Raw genomic sequence first — 24,927 nt, 5'->3', positions numbered from 1 at the left:
CAGAATGGATAATTGTATTTCTCATGTATTTCACACACTGCAGTATCTTTTCTTGTTTGTTTGTTTGTTTGTTTGTCTTTTGTTTTTTGGTACCAGTCCTTTTTGCAAGTACAGTTTCTTATCCTGTTGCATTAAGTATTTTGTTTACTGTTGCTTTTTATGTTTTCTTATTATTTCTTCCTGCCAGACCCCATCCACAGAGCAGGAATGCTCTCAGCTCACGTTGGGTCAGCTCAAACTCAGCTTTCACCTTGGAGAGTGAGCAGGTATCTTTATCAACTGATTGCTCCTCCTTCCTCGCCTGCCCCACCTCTCAGCTCACAGACCACAACTCACGCTTCATGAATTCCACCCCAAATGAGGTGTCAGCAACTCTCCCAGGCTGTAAAAGATCACCTCGACATCGTGATCTATCTTTGCCCTCTCTCTCAGTTGAGCATTTTGTTACTATAGCTCGTAGAAAAGTAAACAATGTCCGCTCTCCCTGTGCTCAGAAGATTGCAGCTCAGAAGGGTAGGAGGACATTAAAAAGGAGTTCATCTCTCCTGTGTTTGAATGTGGAGTCGTGCACAGGCCAGCCAGATGATGGTTATGATGATGTTTGGTCTGGAGATTGGAAACACGAGTCATTAGTGGATGTTGCCACTCCTCTGCCAGACCCTCCACCCTTCCAGCCTCCTCCAGTACCTCCCCATCATGGCACCGCCTCCTCCCGCCCTCCCATGCCTCTGCCAAATGATCCCCAGATTTTTCCTGCAAACAGTGAACAGTCAGTGGAGAGTGCTTCCAGCAAGCATATAGATAATTCCCCAAAGGAATTCATGTCCCAGAACTCCTCTTCTGGGAACAGTACATTAACAGGCAGTGAAGAGAATGAGGATAGTGAAGAGGGTGAAGAAGAGGAAGATGAGGAGGTGTACATGGTAGTCAGTGATCATCGCAGGGAGTTAAGAACAATTAAAAGAAGGCAAGTGTGTCGCTCTCTTACTTGGGCTTCTCCTCGACCATCCTCTTCACCACCTGCATTGCGTAGGAGAGGAGGAAAACTTGAAGGATCCCCCACACGATCTTTCAGGCGGACAGAGGAGGAGAAGCATAAGTCAAGGATGCAAATTCATCAAGAGCAAAACTGGATACTGCGCAAACCAGATTCTGATGATAGTCCTCCAGTCCCCCCTCGAAGAAAGTCCTCTCGGCCTCAGTTCCCACTGCCAACTGTTGAGCTCTCCAGCAGGCACCAGCAGGGCTCTTTGACCAGACGCAGTCAGGATCTTCCCAGCAGACAGCAGCAGGATTTGCCAGACAAACATCACAAAGGCTCACTAAGCAAACGATACCAGAATTCCCTGAACAGACAACACCAGGACTCTACAAACAGACAGCACCAGGATTCTCAAAGCAGGCACCCCCAGGACTCTTTAAACCGACAGAAACAGCAGAGTACAAATATTTACAGGGATGACTTCAACATCTTCAACTATGGAGATTTCTTAAACCGACGTCTGCGTTGTCCAGAGGGAGCGGCTCAGCTGGATCAGCGTTCCCTCACCACTGGCAACCTGTGTGGGCCTTGGTATGACCTGTGGGGGGATGATGGTTCTGTGGCTGATGTCTAAAAGATCCTGCTTTTGCCTGGTTAATTCTTTCATCTTGAGGATATATTTTTTGCTTTATTCTTATCTCCAGACAGCTTTATTCAGCTCAGAAGATACATTACAAACTGGAGCAATCAGAGACTGCTCTCATTGACCCCTGCAATATGAATGGGCTTTTTTATGGTGAATGAGATTATCTCGTGGTGGACTGATTAAAATAAAAAATATATCACCAGACTGAAAAGGTTAACAGTTAAAAATGTATTGGTTGTTATGATAGGTGCACTTATGTGCCCCATGTTTGATTCATAAGGATTTTGGCAACATCCTGGCTATGTTTGACATGAGGTGGTGATAATTTCTTTAATTCAGTGATGTTTTCTGTACAGAAATACAGTACATTACTACAGAATTGTTGTTTAGTGATGGCATCTGTATAATTATTTTCCAGTGGTGTGTTAGCGATCGACTAGAAGGTTTCATGACAGCTCTTGATGTCATTGTTGTACTGGCTATGCATATTATGAAACAGAGACTTTTACTTTTTAACATGCCACACTTTAGTACTTTATACAGGTACCTTATGTATTGGAAAATATGAGACCTTCTTCTTTATTGATCAATATTGATAATTTATACTGTACTGTAGATAGAAAAACTCTTTGCTCTTAGTGTATCTGTTCTGTTTAATCTGTAAATATGTAACTGCAATTTGAGACAACTACAGAAGTGTTGTAATGTATTTTATATAAGTTAGAGGTTATGTAGGGATTTATAAGACTTAAATATTGCTCATACATTGTTTTATATTTAACATACAAGTGCCTTAAGAGTGGTTTCCATGTTATTTATATATTCATTTATGTATTGTAATATAAAAGGTTTTAGGCTAAGTACGGAATTTATTAGTATGTATAATAGCTTAGCACAGTAATTGGTTAATTATGTAGATAATGTAATTAAAAAGATGGTTATTAGTTGAAGTAAGTTGCATCATGTAGCCTATAGTATTTTCTTTTGTTTCTTTATTATTATACTAGTTTATTATTACTAGCAATCTGCCATACATATGTTAATACTGTACATTTGTACAGATGTTTTAACATATATTAGTTGTCTGAACATTTTTAGGCAAGGTGCAAAAAGATAAAACAAGAGATGTATAATATTCTTCAGTTTATTAAATTACAGTATATTAAGTGATATGAATATTGTACAGATAATAAAATGCAATAATTAAGCCCATATTTATGGGTACAAGTATATATTTTGATGCTGTGTAATTAACCCTTTCACTCAGATGACATATTTTTCATTTTATTCTCATTATTTTCAAATTGCTTTATTCAGCTTAAGATAGACTTTTCAGACTAGATGAGTTTGATGTAGATTTCATTAAACCTTTCAGTATGGGTGAAAGTTTCTAAGCTGAATAAAAGCATCTTGAGGTAACTAGAATAAACTAGAAAAGACAATCTAACTGACAGGGTTAATGATAAAAAATGATACCCAGTAATACATCTGATTATGTCTAAATACCGTAGTATTAATATTCCACTGACCCCTTTTATTGCAAATAAACTTACATCAAAAATAATTTTGGGTTATTTGCCAAGACATAAGTGTACATCATAGAGTTGTGTAATGTAGTAAAATGTACCTTAATTAACCCCCTTTTTTCTGCAAACTTGAGTGTTTTAGTCCTGCTTCTGCAAGATGATAGAATTGTTTGGAGATAGCAACAGTTATAATAGAGTCATAATGAAGGTATTAATCGGTCAGCCCTTTACAATTACTCTTTTTTTTTTTTTTTTTTTTCACCGCTATAAGTGTTACCTATCAAGTTCGTTAGCTAGTTTCCCTCCTGTTTACAGTGCCAGTTATATGGGAAAAGTCGTGATATTTTGGAATACATGCCTGGTGAATAATGAAGACTGTGTGCATGCTTGATTAGTGTAGCGGATCTTAAGATTGTAAAGCTGGCACAATTTCAAGTTGTGTGGAGGAATTATTGATCACAACTGCACATACTGTAACCTGTATAAAAGCTGAGCCTATGAAGGAACTGTAGTTAGTCAGGTATGGTACTTTGGATTGTGTTCTAATTATCTTTAAAAATTTCACAACACCTATTGCTTAGCACAGGATTCTGCACTTTATAACTCAGTATTGTAGCAGGTAACATGTGGACATTATCATCATCCCTAAGAGGTACTACTGTGTGAGTGATGTGGGGCCAAAAGCCTTGTAGCTGGCCTCTTGCACAACACTCGTTACATAGGCACGGGACTCAATCACATTTAAACACAGAGAGTCTGAGATAAGACTGCTACACAGACATATCTGCTCCACCCAACTTATGCCCAAGGTAAGGGTTTGCAAAAGTAAAGTCATAAGGCTATTGAAAAGTTTGCTGAAACTGCATGGTGGCACACTGGTGCTATGGCTACTTGGAACCAAATACTGTACATTACTGTAAAGTGTTATGGTTAGTTGCCACTGACAAGTAATAAAAGTCTTACACATTCAAGCATGGTGGAGACCTTCAAAACAAAAATTTAATATACAGTATGTAGATGATACTGACTAAGCTGATATTAATATGATATAAACAGCACAAATGAGAATGTCGAGGTGTAGTACTGTATATAAAGTAAATTATTAAGGAAGAGGTGTCATGAAGCCTCCTATGCCACCTATAATATGATCCTTTATTATAACTTGTGTACTGTACTCTGTATGTTGGTTATATACTGTACTGTGTGGTTACAGTATTCTGAAGTTAGTTACCTACTGTATACCCACAATTGGTAAAGTTATTTATTGGGAATATTTGGCAGTTTTGGCCTGATGTGGACCCCTCTTTGGGTGTATGACTACAGGATAATTCTTCCATATGAATAGCTGACTACACTATAATACTGACATATTATCAATCAAGTAATTTTTCTTTTAAAGTGAAGGTATAGCACACAATCACTCCTTCCTCACCTCCTCATATAGTGATGTATCGGAAATATGTGCTAACATATCAACTTTTTTTTTAATGTCATTGGTACTGGAACTTAACAATTGTCAGATCATCTACTGTATAGATTCAGTATGCAATTTTTGCATAATTTACTGGGCACTAATACCGAAACGGAAGACCAAAGAAGGCTGCTTATGGAAAGGTTTTACTGGGGATCTTATTTTCATAGATCACTGGGGAAAAAGTAAAATTATTTGGTTAATCTCAGGCATTGGGGATTGGCCCACATGGAATGGCACTTCTCATTTGATCCCTATTAACGCAAGATCTGCAGTTCATTTTTTTTCTGGCTATTACCCAACAATTTTATTCAGCTCAAAAGGTTATTATGTGCCTAGTATGGTTTCACCTAAAGCACGGCATCACTACTTGCAAGGTTATGCTGTACAGTACAAGCATTTTAGCCATGCAATTGCAAGACAAAGTATAATTGAATATATTATACATCTAGCTATCTACTGCTGGATGCTGTATCATTTGAGGAGTGGCACTAACAATAGTGAGTGTCACTGAATTTCGTGTGAAAAAATGTAGATGAATGCTAAATTCTACTGTATACAACTCAGTAATCACATAAGGCTTTCAAATCAATAAATGTATAACACATAGCTGTCTGTGGACCTTTTGCTTATTATGTGATGTCAGTTTTAGTGACATCATTTAATAACTAATGGAAAAAAAATCATAACAGGTTTACCATGAGTCAGTGTTTCAAGAGTAATGGCTGAATATGGTACAGTACTTTAGAAGCTACTGTATTTGTAGAACACACACACACACGTGCTGCAAGGTATATTTGCATTAAAGTACTCTAAACCTACGCAGTCCATAACAAAAGGGAAGCTCCCAAAATTTTGGTGCCTCCTTTATTTACGAAAACGTATAAATACCAAAATAATGCAAACGTAATCATTTTTTTAAAATTACCATTACCAATAAATTTCTAAATCTAGATAAGAGAATTGAGCAAGTTGAAAGTGTATAATTATTACTGTACAGAATCTGAAAAAGAACCATCGACCATTTAGGCGGCAGGTCTCGCGGACGGTGGAAGTGCAACGTTTCATTGCGTGAAAATTGGTGGTTGTTTATGTCAGGAATTGTGTCCAGTTACCTGACACAAAGCAGGAAATCCCAGGTCGACCCCTGAATTGGCCAGAGGCAAGTAACAATGTAAAGTTATATACTCCCAATATTAACTGATGTTATCTTGGTCAAACAAACGCGCTTCAATCCTGTAAGAGTTTAATGTGCAGATTAATATACCGATATCAATGGGTTAGATTTATCTTCTGAAGTGAGTGGTTATGTTGCGTGGATAACTCACTGAGCTCTATAGTATGGAGAGGCTTTCTCATAGGTAGGACCACATATTTTATGTAACAGACGCCAGGGACCCAGGGCGGCGCTGATGTTTATCTGCACCACCGATGCCCACGTCTTTTGAAATCAGCCGATGAATTCGGAAAATACAGTGCCATGGCCCACTGCTTAGCTTATGTAAGCAATAGCGAAACAGAAACAGCAAGCCAGGAACAGTGATCCAACTGCATTTCCAAGGTGGAGGCGACAAGTGATGGTGTTTCAATGTGGCGGCCAAAGCTACAAGCTCGCTGCGCAGATAGCCTCTGCATATTATAGAGCTCAGTGGGATAACTGTTATAGTATGAAAGATGTCTAAGAATAAAATTACACGTAGTCATAAGTACTGGTTCGTGGCACTAGGTGATTCCATGCTGATCTGTGCTGCACTCAATGCTCATGCGTCAGTCGCAGTGAGCATGCTCAATAGTATGAACAGTGCCTGCACAAGCTGAAAGTATCTGGTTGTACACAAAATGGTCATATGGAATACAAAACAGTACACCGTTATGTGGTAGGAAGGTAGTCGGTTGTCTTATCCATCAGGAAACTACATAAAGTAGGTGGTGCAAATTTGTAAATGTCTTGACAGCATTAACATGTTTTCAGTTCAATCCACTCACGTACCGAAGGTATGCTTAAACTTAGCGCATGTGAGTGTTCTATGCACTAGGTTCCGTGCTGGAGGTTTGCGTTTGCATTCATATTTAATGGGTACTTCCAGCAAGAAGTTCATAATTATGTTCATGTGCTGAGCGCACCCACGTACCTCGAGCATGCTCGAACATTAAACCTTGCCTCTAACTTGACGCACGTGACACCGATATTGGCCTGTTTTGTTTATCAGTAATTTGTCTTTTACCATGCATTTTTCTGTGAATGTAGGTTCACAGGGTACGCAATATGTGATGCGATCATATATCTACAAACCTAAGAGTTATTTTCTTCAGGAACCTTTGATCGTAATATAGAATTAGCAGGTGCAAACTGCGTTGCGGAAAGAAAAGAATCGTTGGTGAAAGAACTTTGAGGTAGCATAGAAAAAAAACAAAAAACGAAGCGATACGAACGAAATGGATAGAATTTGTATTATGAAAGAAAAATAGCACGCGTTAAAGGGAGAAATTTTAGTGGAAAACTTAAGCGAAAGAACGGTAAGAAACGAAACTCATGAAGGAAATGAAACGAGATGAATAAGTACAAAAATATTAAGCTTGTGACCGTTAGCGAAAAGGAAACTCGATGGTGAACGATAACAAATGAAACGAGAACGAAATCGAAGAAACTTGGGGTGGAGGGAGGAGAAACGTGGTGGTGGTAAGCAGGACGGTAATATAGGACAGGACTCATTTAATCCATTGACGACTTGCGTATGTTAGCTTCGGATAACTTTTCGACCTGGGGTGATTATATACAGCCTTCTGAAACTCTTTCACTGCAAAATACCCTCCCGTAATCTAAATAAAATCGTCTAGTACAGTGCTATTCAACCTGGGTGGACGGTCCACCTTAGGGTGGACGAAATTCAGTATGGGGTGGACAGCTTTCTTTGGGTGGACAGAGGGTGGACCAGACCATTACCGTATATGGATAGAATAAAAAAGAAGAAATAAATAATATAATAAAAGTGGAGAATTTACTTATGTGTAGTCAAAGATAGCCCGTATGTTGATTTTTCTGTGGCTCACGAGCACTTAATCCAGCTTTATCTCGAAATGCATACACTGTACAATGAAATTTATACAAGATTTAACTTCTCTGTCTTTCCCCTTCAGATTTATCACAAAGTGTGAACATTAAATATATATTTGTATATTGCTTTTACTTGCCTACGTATTTGTACATTCAAGAGTATAAAAAATTAAATATGTAAGGTTAGGATCATGGGATTATACAGTTAACCGATTGGGGTGGACAGCTTTTACCAATTCAACACTTGGGGTGGACGACGCCAAAAAAGGTTGAAGAGCACTGGTCTAGTACAGCAGTGGTAACAGTAGGGTTAAAAGTGTCATCGGAGTAAAGCAGCTTAAATTGCTTGTGACACTTGTTGCTTGCTTGCCACAAATCTCTCTCTCTTTCTCTCTCTCTAATCCACCATCTAAAAGACCAGAACCAGCCTAATATAAATTTACAGTTTAATGAAACCTAGCCAATCCATAACCGTATCACATCACCTAAATTACCGCATTCTAACCAAGCCTAATACAATCTAGCCAACCTTCTCAATGATTTACAAAATCATATTTAACTGATATAAGCTAATCATCAGTCAAAACTTAGCCACATGAACTAACTTCTAACTGACTAGCCTAACCACACTGATAATGAAAGACCTAATTAACAATTGGCCTATTAAGCAAAACGAACCTAATTAACCTAATCTGAGCGAGGCAACTAACGCAAATCACCTAAATGGCTTCTACGTGGCCTTGACTCAGTCAATCAACACTAACGATAACAAGTCCACTTAGCATATCATAATCAGCCAAGCCAAGCCTAACCAGTTCAGCCAAACAAAGTGATGGAACCCAAAACAAAGGAGAAAGATCCAGACACATATGCCACTCTGTAGATACAAGCCAACTAAAATATATATATATATATATATCGTCCAAGGCCGTCCAGTAAGCAAGAGGGAAGTGGAAGTTCGATCTTATCAACTAAACTACTTGACTAAGGAAGTGATATCTAAACTCAGAGCAGAGCCGTGTGCTCTTCCTCTTGCTTATCATTTGATTTCTGCATAGAGAACGTTAATATTCTCTTGCATGACATTTTTGACAACTCTGCATACCGGTATTAAAAATATAAGTATCCTGAACGTTGTACATACCGGTATATATAGTAATAATAATAATAATTAATAATAATTTTTATAGGTCATAGTCTTAGTTTACGTTTACATGGTTTTATTCAGTATATAAAACAAAATATTAAAGAGGTTTCGGTGTACAGGAAAGTTTCGTAGCCTGTAAATATTTCCGTGAAGGTTACGAGTATTTCGCACAGATGTTGTGGACGCATTCGGGCGCCAGATAATTCTGTTCAGCTGTGAGAAATCCTAGGAGTCAAAGGATGCAAAGCAGCTGTGTCTCCTGACAAAGGATGTAAGATTACAAGGGAGATTAGTCCACCCGCCCACACGTTGCCACCGCCCCTGGCTTCCCTTTGATGGCAAATGTTAACCCCCTTCACCCACAATATGTTTCATTGTTTATTGTTAGTATTATTATTAGCTGTTGTATATTATCAATATTATTACCTTCAGAATTTTATTGAACTTTGGAGAGACATTTCGAAGTGGGGGGTTTGATATAGCCTTCATTTATATCTTCAGTGTATATGAATCGTTTCAGTTAAATAAAATTGCTAAAGAAATATAAAAAGATAAGTAGAAAAAAATAATATCGTCATCTGATTCTCGGGGTTAAAGGAGCATGGAGTAAAATTCCAGTTCCACCTGACAATATGATTTCCCGGTTAAGTATGGGTGTACTGTATATAGGTCTACGTGTTTATGACAAGCAAATTACGGGTAAGGTAGTGAGAGCAGTATTATAAGCATGCGAGTTGTAAAAGTCGACTTCCCTGTGAGATGAACCGCATAAACTGATATTTATAAGCTTGCGTATTGAGCTTTGTGATGTGTTAGGCAGGAGTTAAAAGAGAATATTCTTGCATTACCAGGTGCTTTGTACTTGAAGACAGTGGCGAGAATGAAAGTACCGGAAATAACCGGTACCGCTTGTCCCTGATGATGGCAGGCAGTTAGGGCGAATAGAAGTTATGCATTATTTTTCGTGCTTATATTAATGGTATAATTAATATTAAGGAAGTCCTGTTAAAAGTAGGCATGGTCAATATGTAGACGATTTATATGAAATTTACCGGTAGTAATTTTCGTAAAGATATGCCTAGCCAATATGGTAGTGTTATCATTTTTTTTTTTTTTTTAACATGTATTTATTATAAGCAAATCCTGTCCGATGCCGAGAGGTCTGTATTGTGTGCACAGCACACAGTTTTTAATAGGCTAGGATTGGTTTAGTTACCCAATTAACACCATTCATAACTGAAATTTATCCGTTATTATGTGGGGAAAAGAAAGCAACAAATGAGCCTATTGTTCAAGTGATGTAAACTTTGTAAGGAGGAACTGATTTTTTTGTAACATGGCCAGCTTGTGCGTCTTGACGGGAAATGTCAAGGGGAAGAAGTGGACGAAAGCAGTGATTAAGTGAACGAATTATTATGGAACGAGAGGTGGAGCTAGGCTTTGTTCCTGCGCAATTTGTCCCGTTCTCGTTGGCCATTCTTCCTCTTCGTGTATTAAAGGTTATTTTGTTTATGTTTGCGTTTATTGTTCCCGTTTTCGCTTCCCACTCTTCCCCTTCCCGTTTTAAAGGATATTTTGTTTATTCCCGCATTGTTGTTTCCGTGTCCAATTCCTCTTCCACCTCTTCCATCCAGACCTCTCTTTCCCTCCCATATTCTCCTTCCCTCTCCTAGTCTTCTCCCCTCTCCTTCCTGTTTTTGGTATTTCTTGTTCTTGTTCTTCTTCCTCTTGTTCTTCCCTTTTCTCACATAAGGCGCCCGTCGCTTGGGGAAGGACTTGCGTATGTTTGGAACCATAGGAGCAGCCATGATGGAATTGACAGCTGCACTGTCCGTAACATCTGGTGGAAATGGGGTGTTACAAAAATAAATAAATACATAGCATCAGATTATGAAAGCTAAAATACAAAAAGCCTATTAACAGTAAGAAAAAATCCGACTGTTAGGGCGCGAGAGGTCTTGGTACAGTACCTTCGTCTGAAAATGTGTGATTGGAAGGTAGGAAAAAAGAATATAATGGTAAATATTATCCATTTTATGACGAAAATAACGGAATTGTTTAAAAAAAATTACCTTGGATACAGACAAATGAATTTAAAGAGCTGAGTTACAAGACCAGATGACAAACTAAATTATTCGTTGATATGTTGGGTGAGAGGCTTTGAAAAGGATGATGACAGGGCACTTTCTTTGGTAACTGAGGATAATTACAAGCCCGGATACTGCCTTGAAAAGGAATAATAAATTAGGCTGAAAGCAAATCCAAGGTACCATATAATTCGTTAGGGTATCTCTCTAGCCTACCAGGACCTATCCATCCATTTCTTCATACCGATTCCTCCATCTCTTCGTCTGTCTATTTGTCAGTCTACATTTGCCTGTTTTTCTGTCTGTTTGTCTACCAGTCTATCTTTGTCTATATCTTTCTGTAATATGTCTTCCCTTACCAGTTTTATCCACTTGTGCTGGCTCCCTCCATCCTTCGTCTCCTTCCAGCTCCACCGATCTCTCGCTCAGATGTAAACGCTGCTGAGTCCGCTGTGTCGGCAGGAAAAATACCGAAAGATTAATTATATGATTTATAAACGGAAAATAAAGGAAAATATAACGAGGTGGGCAGGTACACGAGAGAGAGAGAGAGAGAGAGAGAGAGAGAGAGAGAGAGAGAGAGAGAGAGAGAGAGACCTTAGGTGAGGACAAGATAAGCAAGAAGAAGGGGGAAGAGACTGTAGGGAACACGTGAAAGAAAAATATATTGTACGGTGATGAATAATTAGAAAGGAAGAGAGATGATTGAGAAAGGTAGGTGGGTTAGAAGACGGAAGTTAAGCGAAGAACAAGAAACGGGGAGAGAGAGAGAGGGGGGGGGGATCCCGTAAGTCCATTTTCACAATAAAATACATTCGGAAGGCATTTGTCACTCGAAGTCTTGTTACACGGTCGACATATAAAGTTGGCCCGACATATAAAGTTGGCCGAATCCGGCCTGACTAAGCTGCCTGCACCTCCGATTAATGTCCAGCCATAATATCAGATTAAAGTTTTATTGGTGCGTTTGGTGAGGATAATATCGTATGGTGTTGGGGATTTAGTAGTTCTGTTGGTGGGGTTGACAAGCGCTGATGTTATCGTAGTGTAATTACAATATAGGGTCAAATTAGTTTTACGTAGCGTTCTTTTAAGTGCGTACAGGTCAAAAAGGTACGTACTAGATATGTTTTTTAAGCCTTGGACGATAGGGTTTATATCAGCTTAATAAAACTGTCTGGTGTCAGCGTGATTCTGATATGGGTTGATTTTTTTTTTCTTACCCTAACTGAATCGCGTGTATAGCCTAGCCATTAAAGAAAGACTAGATTTTTTTTTTTTTAATTGGACGGTAGGGTTGCTCTCAGATGAATAAAATCTTGTGGTTTTAGCTGCCTCCCTCCCTGATTAATCTTGTGCCATGTCTTTGGGTATTTTAGCTTAGATGGTGGAGTTGGTTGAAGGAATATTTTAAATCCTCCAATATGAGGTACTTACTCAGGACTGAATATAATCGTCTGTCGGTAGCAAGAGTACAATATGAGGTACCTAAGACTATACAGATAGATAGACAGATATAGAGCTAGATGTACCGCTGTGTACCGTATGTATGTATGTTTGTATATAGGTAGATGGACGGAGATGGACAGACAGATACCTGCAGATGTAGATAGCCTATAGTTAGACGGATGCATAAGGAGGGGGTAAGAGTGCAAGAAAAGGTGGGAGGGAGAGGGCTAGCAAAGAAAGGAAAAGGAAGAGAGAGAGAGGCGGAGGAAGGGGTTGATGATTATACCGGTACTTGTAATTAGGAGGTTCCTGAGGCAACACCACTCGTCGAGAAGCTTCGTATACAGCCAAATAAACATTACGTGTAGCCTCTGTAAATCTGCATCGTCACTACAGGTGTCTCGCCAGATTAACCTGATGTATTGAACTTTAACTTATTCAGTCTGACTTATTACGGTAATTTTAATCAGGCTGCCACCAGACGATTTGATTCAACTTAAAGACTGAAAGTTAAGGTACCACAGCTGCATCGAGTACAATTATTCACATTAACGTGGTTCTTAATTCTTTTGTAGTGATGGCTTTTACTAATAGGCCAACAGCCATTGTACAGTAGGACAGATAAGCAGATATATATAGATAATAAAGATAATATATAGATAGACAGACAGACAGATAGGTAGATAAATAGGTAGGTAGACAGATAGATAGACAGAAAGACAGAGAGAGAGAGAGATCGTTACTACCCATTGGCGGTCGTTAGAGGGATAAGGCCGCCTCATAAGGGGTCACTGGGAACGAAACAGGGAAGGGTAGGGGGGAGAGAGAGAGAGAGGACCATTCGCATATGTATGTGAAAGACTGAGAGTACAATTTAACTTTCATTATAGTTGAGGTGAAGAGGGGTCAGAGGGAGAATGTTGGCAAGGAAAGTAGAGGGGAAGCAGGAAGGAAGGAAGAAGGTAGATAGCGGAAGAAGGAGGGAAGAGGGAAGTACTTACGGCAAAAAGGAGGGGGAGGAAAGGGGGACGATGGAGAGAAGGACGCGGATAGAAAGGTGCGGAATCAGGAGAAACGTAAAGAGGGAAGGAAGAGAGAAGCTATAAGAAGGAAGAAGAAAGGGGAAATGAAGAAAGAGAAGTGGTTAGAAGGAAGGAGAAAAATAGACGTGAATAAAGGAAAGCAGGAAGTTAGACTAGGTCAACGAAAATGCAGTGAAGGAAATTAAGAGAAAAGAAGGGAAACAGTGATGCTCGAAAGAAGGTGAGAAGGAGGGATGGGAGGAAGAAGAAATAAAAGTAATGATGAAGGAAGGAAGGAAAAAAGAAAGAAAGAAAGAGGGAGAGAAGAAAGGAAAGAAGAAAGAAAGAGGGAGAGAAGGAAGGAAGGAAGGAAGACATAGAGACGGAGAGAAGGAACGAAGAAAGGGGGAAGCACAAATGAGAAGGCTGAAAGAAAAGGAGGAAGACGAACTGAGAGAGAGAGAGAGAAAGAGAGAGAATCACTCTACCATTGACTATAAAAGTAATCCGAGCGAAGTTATGATCAAGAAAATAATATTAAAGAAATCAACCTGTTCTCGATCTGCCATCAATTCATCAATCACCAACGAGAGAGAGAGAGAGAGAGAGAGAGAGAGGCACGCAGGCAGGCAGGAGACAGACAGACAAGCACACAGAAAGGTAAATAGATATCATATAGAATTAGACAGACAGATCAGACGAGATAAGGGAGTTTGTGGTATACGGTACGTAATCAGGAGACAGATACTACAGACAGGTAGACTGATGGACGTGCAGATTGACAGGTTGACTGAATGGTAAAACTAAACAATACTGGAGGCATTTTATTTTTATCTTGTTTATCGGCCACGCACGATGAATGCTGGAATTGCCCGGATCGGGGGGAGGGGCGGAACAAAGCTTGGGAAACTGTGAAGACTACTTTGAAGACGGATGTTATCAGGTGTCAAGAGGAGCGGAAGTAGTTGTTCTGTACGGGAGGTACTGTAAACAGGCTTTTGATCGGTATACAGTCAAGCAGATAGAAATGAAGCGTCAGTAACAATGTCTGATAAGGTAGATATAGGCTAGACAAATGGACACGTAGGAGACAGATCAAAAGACAGATGGACAGATAGATAGGCAGGTGGAAGCAGAAGGGTGAAAGCTTTTTTCGCGGCAGATCGATAGTCTGCACACACACACACACACACACACACACACACACACACACACACACACACACACACACAGAGATAGATAGATAGATAGATATACATGGTTATGAAGACGGGTACCGTACCAGGTAGGTAGATGGACGTATAGCCTAGACGCAAATAAAGCTGAATTTCTTTTATATGTCACTAGTTTGAATGAACTCTGGGATTACACGTTTGGCAGGTGGGGGTTTAGGGGCAAATCCAGGGTTAGTGCATACTTTGAAGACGAATGTTACGGCCTGTTGTAAGGAGCGTTAGTGGCTCTATAAAGGGGGAAGAGCCGGATTTGCATGATAATTAGGTGGTTTGAGAGAGAGAGAGAGAGAGAGAGAGAGAGAGAGAGAGAGAGAGAGAGAGAGATGGGGTGGTATTAGTAAAAAAAAAAAGGGGGGGGGGAGACGAAGAACTGGGATACAATAATGAAACCTGTTAATTGCTCATTCCTTGTTCAAAGTGAGAGAATATCCGTTTGAGGTGAGGGAATATTCTTTAAGGTTACTAGTAAACAAAAAGAGCTGAATGAAGACTTAATGAAGACTTAGGTTAGTAGGCTATTCAGTCAGTCAGCCAACCAGACATACTAACCTTAAATAACTAACATCCACTCCATCAATATGCAACGAATATATGTTAAAAATGTGGGAATATCCGCTACGAATGAGAAAATGTTAAAGTTGTGAGAATATTCGTTGTGAGAAATTATCTGTTATGAGGAGAATGAAAGCAAGATAATATACCGTAAGAAAAAGAAAAATTAACTCTGACCCTAATGTACCAAGTCTCACCTTTCAGATAATATATGTTAGGGGTGAGAATACCGTATCCGCTAAAGGTGTGGAAATGTCATTGGAGGTGACTGAATATAAGGTGGTGTGATTAGGCTTGTCAGCCATAATAAACTGGCATTAACATAGGCTCTTATTGTAGGTGACTTTGACGATTTCGTTGAGCCTCTTCCTGAGCGATTTCTATGCGTACTGCACATTAATATTCCCGTGTATGTTGTTTATTTAGTTTTCATATTGGCAGTTTGCATGGGTAACATACAGGAAGGCTAATGAACTGCAGTGTGTAGAATAAACAGGTAAGGAAGAAGTATTACGAAATCTCCAAAAGCGATTAGTATTGTGACCCATATTCCCACCTTTAAATAAACCTTAATGAACCTTATTTAACGTAGCCTCACCTGTAAATACACCTGTAGAACGACCAGCAGTGACACTACCACTAGGAAGACAAGGTTCAGCTCAAACGTGCGTCCCCCCGATCCCTTCATACTGGCATCCTCTTGAGTTTCACGCTGGACACTTGAGGGTGATGCTCAGTTGGGACACTGTTTGCCTGTTGCCCTGGTTTTGTTTGATTACATGGATTCTAAAAGTTGCACTCGAATACTTTGATTTTTGACAGTTTTATTCGACCACTGATTTTGTGTTAATATTCCTGCTCTGATTCTGGTATAATGTTTGGGTCCGACATTTACGCTGTTTTAATGGGTTCAGACATTTGGAATCTGTTATGAACTGAAGTTAAACAATGTTATTTCATTGTAGAGATGCTTTAAGATTAGAACACTGCCTGTTGTGATGGATACGTTTGAACACAGGGAGTCTCTGTTTAAAGTCGAGTTATAGTACTTTGTTTAAAGTTGCAGTAAAATTTAAGACACTTTTCATGTTGTCATGAATGCGTTCGAACACTTTTTTCATGTAATTTTCGAACACTGGAAATAGGCTATATGGTTAATCGTGCGGCGTGTTTCGGACACACCTGTTTGTTTACCAACATGTGTTAGTAAGTATGGTGTTGATACCTTTACCTTTTTACTTTTTTATATATATATTTTTTCATCGTTTTCTTGCTCTCCACCTTTCTTTTTACTTCTTTGTCCCCTCCACCCAGCCCCCCTCGTTACACCTTTTCCTGTCTCCTTCCTTCTCCTCCTGTCCTTTCCTCGTTGTCCTTCTCTTCCGCTTTCCTTTGGTCCCTCTCCTAGTCTTCTTTCTTCCCCCCCTTCCCTTTCCTCCCTGTTTCTGCTCCTGCTTATCCCCTCCCACTTTCCATCTTCCCTCTCCTAGTTTCACCAGCTTGTCTTCTCTTCCCTAATATCTCCCTCATTTCCCTCGGTTGTCATTTCTTCCTTCTCTTCTTCCCTCATTGAAACTTTCTTGTTCCTTCCCTATCCTCCTTCCCTCCCCCTTTCTTTTCCCCCTTTACTGCTTTTCTTCTTTAATCGTACCTTTTTCTTCCCTGTCTTCCATCCCTTTCTCTTCTGATATTCTCTCTCCCGCCTCTCTCATCTCCCTACCCTGTCCTCCTTTCCTCCCGTCCCAGATCTTCCCTCTCCCCTCCCTCCTTTGTTGATGCCCTGAGACAATCCTCGCTACACCTCGGTCCACACGTCCCCCCGTCTTCGGTCAATGTGGGACGTGTGGTGGTGGTGGCGGTGTTGGTAGCAGGTGGTTGGTAGTTGTGGTGGTGGTTGATGTTTGTTGCTAGTTGTTGGTTGTTAAATGTGGCAGTTGGGGTTGATGGTCATGCTGGTAGTTGTGGTTACTAATATGATAATGATATTGTTGTGACAGTATGTGACTGGTAAATGTGGTGGTTGGGGTAGTTACTGTTGCAGGTGACTTGTAATGTGGTAGTTGTTGGTCATGCTGTTACTGGTATGGACGTGGTGGTAACTATGGTAGCAAGTGGTTGATGAATTTGGTGATAATGGTTACTAGCGTGGTAGTATGGTAGTTGTAGATGCAGATTTGTAGTTAGGGTATTGATTTTATTTGTACCGGTAGAGGTTTGTGGTTGATGCTATCAGGTTAGTTGTGTTCTTCGTAGTTGTGGTGGAAATGGCGGTTTGTTGATGTGGAAGTGTTCATAGTGAAAGGTGGTGATGGTGGTAGGTGTGGTAGCAGATTTGTTGTCGTGTTGATATCTTAGTGGTTGCTGGTAGTTGTGTGATGATGATAGCTGTGACAGATGTACGGTACGCCATAGTTAGGGTGATGGTGTTGTAGATGTGGAGGAATGGATGCTGCAATAGTAGGTTTAAAGGATAGCTGTGGCAGTAGTGATGATGGCTGTTGGTGCAGGAGAGGGCTTGTAGTTGTAATGGTCGTATACCTTCTTCACTTTAACACGATCTATGTTTTCTTTCTATCTGGAATAGTGAGCTGTAAAAAGAGACAGATACTAGAATGTGATGCTGATCAGGATGTTGTGCTGTGGAATGGATGTAGAGGTGTAGTAATATAGGCTATTCTGCCACTGAACAGTGAGAAATAAGCAGCAAAAGGACGAAAATCGCTACCAGTCAAAGGTGAACGTGCTTTAGTTGTGGTAGTCTGAAGGTGTGGTATCATTGTGTTAAGTGGGCTGATGGTGGATTAGACTAGAGAGAGGGAGGTCAGTCGATGAACCTCCTCTCCTCAGATCTCATGGTTATCTGCTTTAATGGCTCCCGTGTTGTCGATAAGCATATCTTAACTAATTAAAATTGGTGGCGAAGGCTATTGTGGTAACTGTGGTTGGAAAGTAATTAAAGTGAGTTGTGATGGTTGTTACTGATAATGGTCGTGGAAGTTGTGGAAACAGTATAGAGCATTCCAATAGAAGTACACTCAATCACTACTTACACCCTTCCACACATGTCCATACCCCAGCTCGCTTACTCAGTCGCCTCCAACTCTAATTCTGTTTTGTAATGGACTGTTGTTAAAGGTGATGGGATTAAAGTGAGAGAGTATGGACACGTGTGGAGGAGGGTGAATCGTGGCTGAATGTAATTAGGCTATAATTTGAAATGGTCTTTAATGGTGGTGAATATTATGTGTTGTACAGTACTTTTTTAAAACTCTGACTTGGCCTAATATTGTCATCCTTCCACCTTGAATGCAGAGTTGAAAGTATTGCCAGCCCTCCACCCTGAATGCTGTGCCGCAATAAAAAATTATCACTAAATTGTGCTGTTACGAGGAAATGCTCTGGAAAGGATATAGAGCCATAATACTGTAATTGTGTTACTGAGCTAGGCTATATGCAGTAAACTGCAATGGATTTTTTTTTTTTTTTTTTTTTGGTGCAAAGTTAGAGTAAAAAGAGCATTGTTGTGTTGATGGTTGTATCTGTGTTGGTTCTGGTAGTTGTGGTCAGACTAGTGTGATACTGTATAGTTTTCAGCCCTTCTGGTGATTGTGGTAGCTGTGGTTGTTGTGGTCGTAGGTTCCGCAGTGTGTGGTAGTGAAGGCGGCCTCTTTCACAACTCATCACCGCTCCAGGCCGCCCTCCCTCTTGTAATCCCACGCTCATATCTTGCCACATCTTTCGCACTTTGTTTCCTCATTCTCCTGTTGACTTCACTTTCATACTCTTTCTTTTATAAATTTTCTCAGGCTCCTTTGACTCACTCACAGCTGAATGAAATCGTCTTGCGTTAACTTATATAGGCTAAAATGCCGTACTAAAGTTGTCCTGACCATTACAGTTTTTAGTGGCAGTATGAATACGGTATTCTCAGGTTCCTGTATAGCGTACTCAGTCAGCTTAACAGAATCGTTTTGCCATAGCTGGAATAGAGTTGTTGCGTTGTCCCGACCATGACCGGCTTCATATGACCTTGGCAGTTTGCGCCGCCAAATTTTAATACAATCATTCAGTCAATCAATCCCTACCATGAGAGGGTTAACCTTTCGTTGCGTTTCTCTCTTCTCTCCGTCGAGTAGCCTGATACTCCGTTTTTTATTCATCTTCGTTCTCGGCTTTCCTTATTTTTTAGCACTAACTTGGCTTTTGTTTACGGGTGCTCCTAACCAGCTCACCCCGATCATACTCGCTATTTTATTCTTGCCATTATGAGAGACGTTAATTTATCTTATACGAGAGATTTTTTGAACCGGAGGAATTAGATATTGGTTGGCCTTCGTCAGCTCTGTGACTGCTAAAGGTCTGTCCCAATGAGAAAAGGCTTGTTTAGTGGTAGCGTCAGTAAAAATGTTACAATACGTCATCGTAGTCAAGAAGTTAAATTTTTCCTATCTTTCACATGTCGGTACCTCTACAAGCCGTCCTCCCTCATGTACCATTCGTCTTTTCCCCTCGTTCTCGGTCTTCCTGTCCTCGTTCTCCCACCAACTACGCTTTTATTTTGTTGCATTTCGTGAAGTTTCTACCCTCCCTTCCTCGTAGCATCATCCACAGTTGTTTCCATCTCGTTGTCTTCTTACTCTCCATATAACCCCTTCACTACTGTTTTTTTTTTTTTTTTTTTAGTGGTCACATCCTAACAATTATATTAAAGACTCGTTCAAGTGAAGGTGTTAATGAAGGCCAAATCTAACGCCTGCAGTTCGAAAAGTCTCCCTTGACCCCACTAAAATCTGGAGAGAACAACAAGAAATAAAAATGGCGTACTCGGGTGGATGGGTTTAATGCATAAAGCAGGCTGTTTCAAAACCATGCCTCTTTGTTTATCATAATGTAAAGCGCAGCGGGAGTAACATCTGTTTGCAGACCATACCGTATGTAATATGGAGGGTGAGAGACTGACGAAGCGAGGATAATGTATGAGAGGAGTAGGATTGCAAGAGTGAGAAAATGGGGTAGACTTCAACTCCCTCCCTCCCTCTGTACAGAGAACAAGGTGGAAAGAGTGAGTTACTGACAAGGAGACAGGGTGTGTATGAGTGGGATGAGTGGAAGCGGAGGGTGAGGCGAACTTATGAGGGGGTGGGGGGTGGACACGGTACTTAACAGCAAGTGAGGCTATGTGTGTGTGTGATAAAGTGACAGACTATGATTGTGTGATAGGGCGATAGACTATGAGTGTGTGATTGTGATAGGCTATGTGTGTATGATGGAGTGATATACTATGAGTGTGTGATAAAGTGATATACTGTGAGTGTGTGATAGAGTGAAAGACTAAGAATGTGTGATATAGTAATAGACAATGAGTGTGTGATAGGGTGATAGACTATGATTATGTTATGGAGTGACGGACTATAAGTGTGTGACAGTAGGTTACTAGTACAAAGGAGAGACCGAGAGAGAGTGAGAGACTGACTTGGAGAGTGAATGTATGATAGTGGATTGGTTGGGAGGAGGACACCAAGAGTGTACAGTACAGGTTTCTCCCTTCAGACAGAAGAAGTGTAGGTGAGGTTATAAGATTGAGGTAACCGCAAGGTAAACAAGAGGAAGGCCAAGAGAGGTAGAGAGCATGAGAGGCTGACATGGGAAGCGAGTCAGTGGAGCAATGTGGTTGGAAGGAGGAGACGAGACCGAGGACAAGATGGAAATAAGATAGCCATGGTCTTCTCCGTTACCAGACAGCCCCTAAAGGACCATTCATTGAGTGGATGTCTGCTTGCCTGTGTGCTCTTGTGAGGGATTTTGATGGGATGCGTTACTGGGTAGGCGTGGAAATGGAAATGCCTGGAGGGTGGTGTGTCATGGGAAGAGAGGTCGTTACTGAGTTTGGACAGCAGTGCCTCTTAGGACCCAGCGTCAGCCAATAGACTGAAAGACAGACAGATACACAGACAAACAGTCAGACAAAGAGACACAGAAGGATACCGGTAGATCGACAGACAGATAGATGCATAAATAAAATATACATACTGGGAAAACGAGAAAGATAAATGAATGAGGCAGATTGATATACAGATAGATAGACATAACCTGGTCGAAGTGTACCGGTACTGGGTACATACCAGTAAACATAACCAGGTGTAAGTAAATCCTAATAACCCTTTTATCTAATCATACCTTATCGTTAAGTCATCCGTCAGCTGCTTCCTTCGGCGGGTACCGGTAGTATTAACACTTATGTTTCTACTCTTTTTACTGTAGCTACCCGGCCTGCCCTAACTTGGCCTTGAAATCAGTATTGTAACTATAGGTCAACACTAGAATATGCCAGTTACGAAGCAGTGCTACTGAAAGATGTAGAATCATGGTACTTTTTTTGGCACTGATCTTTTTTTTCCTTTTTTTAAATAGAGAAGATGAACAGAGGAAGGAAAACAAATGAATAAAAAAATAAAACACCAGATCACATGTGTCCTCCATTCATAAAAATCCTGTAACAGTTGGCCTTGAATGTCCGTAGGTTGAAGTTTGGGGGGAAACCACTCTGGGGAAGCGAGTTCCAAAAAGATGCAGTTCGGGGAATAAAAGAATTTTGATAGGCAGAAGTTCTACAGTATGGCAGTGTGTGCTATTGAAACGATGTAGTTATGGTACCGTACTTTATTTGCCACTGACCTTTTTGTTTTTTATAGAGAAGATGAACAGAGGAAGGAAAAAGAAATGAATAAAACAATAATACATAGGCTACACCAGATTACAGGTGTCCTCCATTCATAAAAAATCTGTAACGGTTGGACTTGAACAGCCGTAGGTTGAAGTTTAGGGGGAAACCATTCTGAAGAAACGAGTTTCAAAGAGATACAGTTCGGGGTATAGAAAAATTCCGACAGGCGGAAGTTCTGCAGTATGGCAGTGTGACAGTCCAGTCATGAGCTCTACCAGATGCCATGTAGCATGGGAGAAGACGTGGAGAGGTAGCACAATGGATGCAACTTCGTCTGAGTATTTGGCCGAAAAGTAACTGTAAAATAATGCAAGAGAGGCAACAGTCCTTTTTACTTATAGGGAAGGTAGTTCATTTGTAATAGCAGGACAATTAATAATTCTGACAGCTTTGTTTTGAATTTTGTCCAGTTGTTTTAATGCAAAACCTCTCCACATCTGCTCCACTAGGGTAAGCAATATTCCAGCTGAGAGCACGCGTGATTCTTGTAAATTATAGCTAACTGCTCGTCAGTGAAAAAGTTACGGACTCTGTACCGGTACAATAATCCAGGTTTTTCTGAAACGATTTTAGCAAGTCATCTAACATGAGTGGTCCAGCTGAGGGCATTGTTAAGTGAAACACCGAGAATTTCAGTACCTTTAGAGATAGGAATATTAGTAGCACCGAAGATAATATAGGAATCAGGCAACATCTGTTTATTAGCAAGTTGTATATATTTGGTTTTCCTGGCGATGAAACTGTGTTATTTGGTCCCCATTCAGTGATCTTAGATGAGTCTTGATTTATGGAGATCGCAGTACTGATTTGCGATTTAGAGATAGTAAACTTTGTGAATGGGTGGTGAAGTGTGAATGAACTGTGACGTGTTGAATCATCTGCATGTGAGTGAGTGGGATTATGGGTGACTGATAAGAGATCATTAATATGAATTTGGAATAGGGTTGGAACCAGAACTGATCCTTGTGGCATGCCAGCATTAAACGAGTGGAAATTGGAGTATACATCATCTACTTTTACTTCTCTGTCATTGAGATATGAGGAAATCAGTGGAACAAAAGATGATAGGCCACAGCAAGGGAGTTTGGATTGCAGGAAACTGTGCCACACTTTGTCAAAAGCTTTAGAAATATCCAGGACTACTGCATGGGTTTCACCATGTTGGTCAGTTGACTGATGGATGGTACGAGTCAGGAGCCTGAGTACCGGTATATCAACAGTGGATCTTTCGTAGCGAAAACCATACTGTCTGTCACTAATCAAGTTGATAGATTCAAGATGTTTAACTATGTGCTTATTAATTACAATCTCAATTACTTTACCAAAAGAAGATGTGACAGCTATTGGTCTGTAATCAGAGGGATCAGAGGAACTTCCTTTCTTCAGAAGTGGATGGATATTGGTTTCTTTCCAAGCATTAGGGAATGAAGAAGTACCAGCACGTATGCTAGTCTGAATAGTCAAGCCAGAATAGGAGCAGATTCTGGGGAACACATTTTCAAAACAATTGGAGGAATTCCATCTGACTGTGGAGTTTTGTTGATTGGTAAGTTGTCTAGGATGGATTTTACGTATCTAGTCTGTATCTTAGTGGAACACTTCTGGGAGAGTCAAGTCCTAGTACAGGGACGTTCTGACTGACTTCCTCTAAGGTAGAATTTTAGGCAAGCGTACTGGCAAGGACGTTCACTTTTCCATGCGGGTCATTTGTAGTAACCATCTGAAGATTTTTGTGGGAGAATGGGTGATGAGTTGCTAAAGTTATTTTTGAAAGAATTGAGAGCTGACCAGAATAATCTGTTGTCACTGGGATTATTTAATAGTTTGGATGCTTGTTTGTCAAGAAAGTTTGATTTAGCGAGATTTATCACTGCTTTTGCATGGTTTCTAGCAATTTTATATTGACTGAGTAACAGATTTTTTTTATATTTAAAGTAAAGGTTACATGCTAAGAACTTTTGGGTCGTTGCTCCAGCATAATTGCTGTCAAATTATTTTGGGGAGTCTGATCTTGTAGTAAACTGCTGACTAGGTATGAACAATTCCAAACCAGCTTGCATTAAGTTAGTGATGTGGGACGGGATAGAATTAATGTCTCTAGAGAAGTAAGACTCCCGTGGAATGTCAGTAAGATAAAATCCATCCCAGTCTGCCCTATCAAATGCTATCTAGTTCAGAACGGGGAGGTTTGGGGCAACTGACTAATGAGGCTTTGATGAGATTGTGGTCGGAGGATCCAAGTGGTGACAGTGCACTCTTTTCTGTATTGATGTGGGTTATTTGTCAGGAATAGGTCCAAGAGAGGCGTTATGGTCAGGATTGTCTGGTAGCCTATTCTGGTTGGTTGTTTTACCAATTGCTTGAGATTAAACGATTCTGCAAACAGCCTGCATTCTAGACCAGTACCATATCGTCAGTCCTGGCTGAATGCAATAACCATTCTACATTATGTACGTAAAAGTCGCCCAAAACGGTAATTTTAATGGTAAGGGTGTGGTTATGGTTGGTCAACTGTGTGCATATGGAATCAAATACGCTGGGTTCTGAAGAAGCATTGGGGGGGCGATAAACTATACAGATATATTTCGTAGTATTTAGGTACGGGGTACCGGTATATTAGTTTATATAATGAATAATCAACGTTAGCATAAATAATGAATAATCAAAGTTAGCTTAAGTAAAGTTCAACACAGTGTCAACTGCAATTTCAGATTTGCTGTAACAAGAGGTGCCACCCTTGTTACGGAAGTTTGTGAGGAGATGGTAACCGGGAAAGCAAAATGGGGGATACGTCAGTAGAGGGAGAGATTTGTGTTTCTGTGAGGAACGGAATTCAGATTTTTACCAAGACCACGGATATTAGTGGAATATACGGCAGAAACCGAGCTTCTCTGCTGACGAGCATGAATAGCCTAGTGTTCGCAACAACCGCTGTCAGCACAGTCGTTTGATTGCAACCAGGGGGACCCTGTGCCGCCATCCCTACCCTGCCGGAGGTGGCAGTCCAAGATACCACCAATTTGCTAATAAT

General features: G+C 40.3%; 2 protein-coding genes across 2 annotated transcripts in view; one reads left to right on the top strand and one right to left on the bottom strand.

Moving 5' to 3' along the window:
• IRSp53 (Insulin receptor substrate 53 kDa) overlaps positions 1–2,144 on the top strand; it is a 100,445-nt gene extending 98,301 nt beyond the window's left edge. Inside the window, exon 14 of the mRNA XM_080273456.1 lies at positions 188–2,144. Coding sequence (XP_080129582.1) covers positions 188–1,616 — 1,429 coding nt within the window. The 3' untranslated portion in view covers positions 1,617–2,144. The remainder of the gene's footprint in view (positions 1–187) is intronic.
• Positions 1,730–15,860, bottom strand: LOC145400995 (uncharacterized). The gene is made up of 4 exons (XM_080273385.1): positions 15,771–15,860; positions 11,274–11,364; positions 10,464–10,667; positions 1,730–1,752 (listed from the first exon to the last, which is right to left on the bottom strand). Exons 1-4 carry the CDS (start codon positions 15,858–15,860, stop codon positions 1,730–1,732), a joined length of 408 nt encoding a protein of 135 aa, XP_080129511.1.
• Positions 15,861–24,927: the final 9,067 nt, after the last annotated feature.

The sequence above is a fragment of the Coenobita brevimanus genome, chromosome 1 (genome assembly GCF_032717465.1).
Source record: "Coenobita brevimanus isolate Jiangsu-jjx chromosome 1, ASM3271746v2, whole genome shotgun sequence".
NCBI classification, from domain to species: domain Eukaryota; kingdom Metazoa; phylum Arthropoda; class Malacostraca; order Decapoda; family Coenobitidae; genus Coenobita; species Coenobita brevimanus.
The sequence above is the reverse complement of the archived record's forward strand: the minus strand, read 5'-3'. Positions and strand labels throughout refer to the sequence as shown.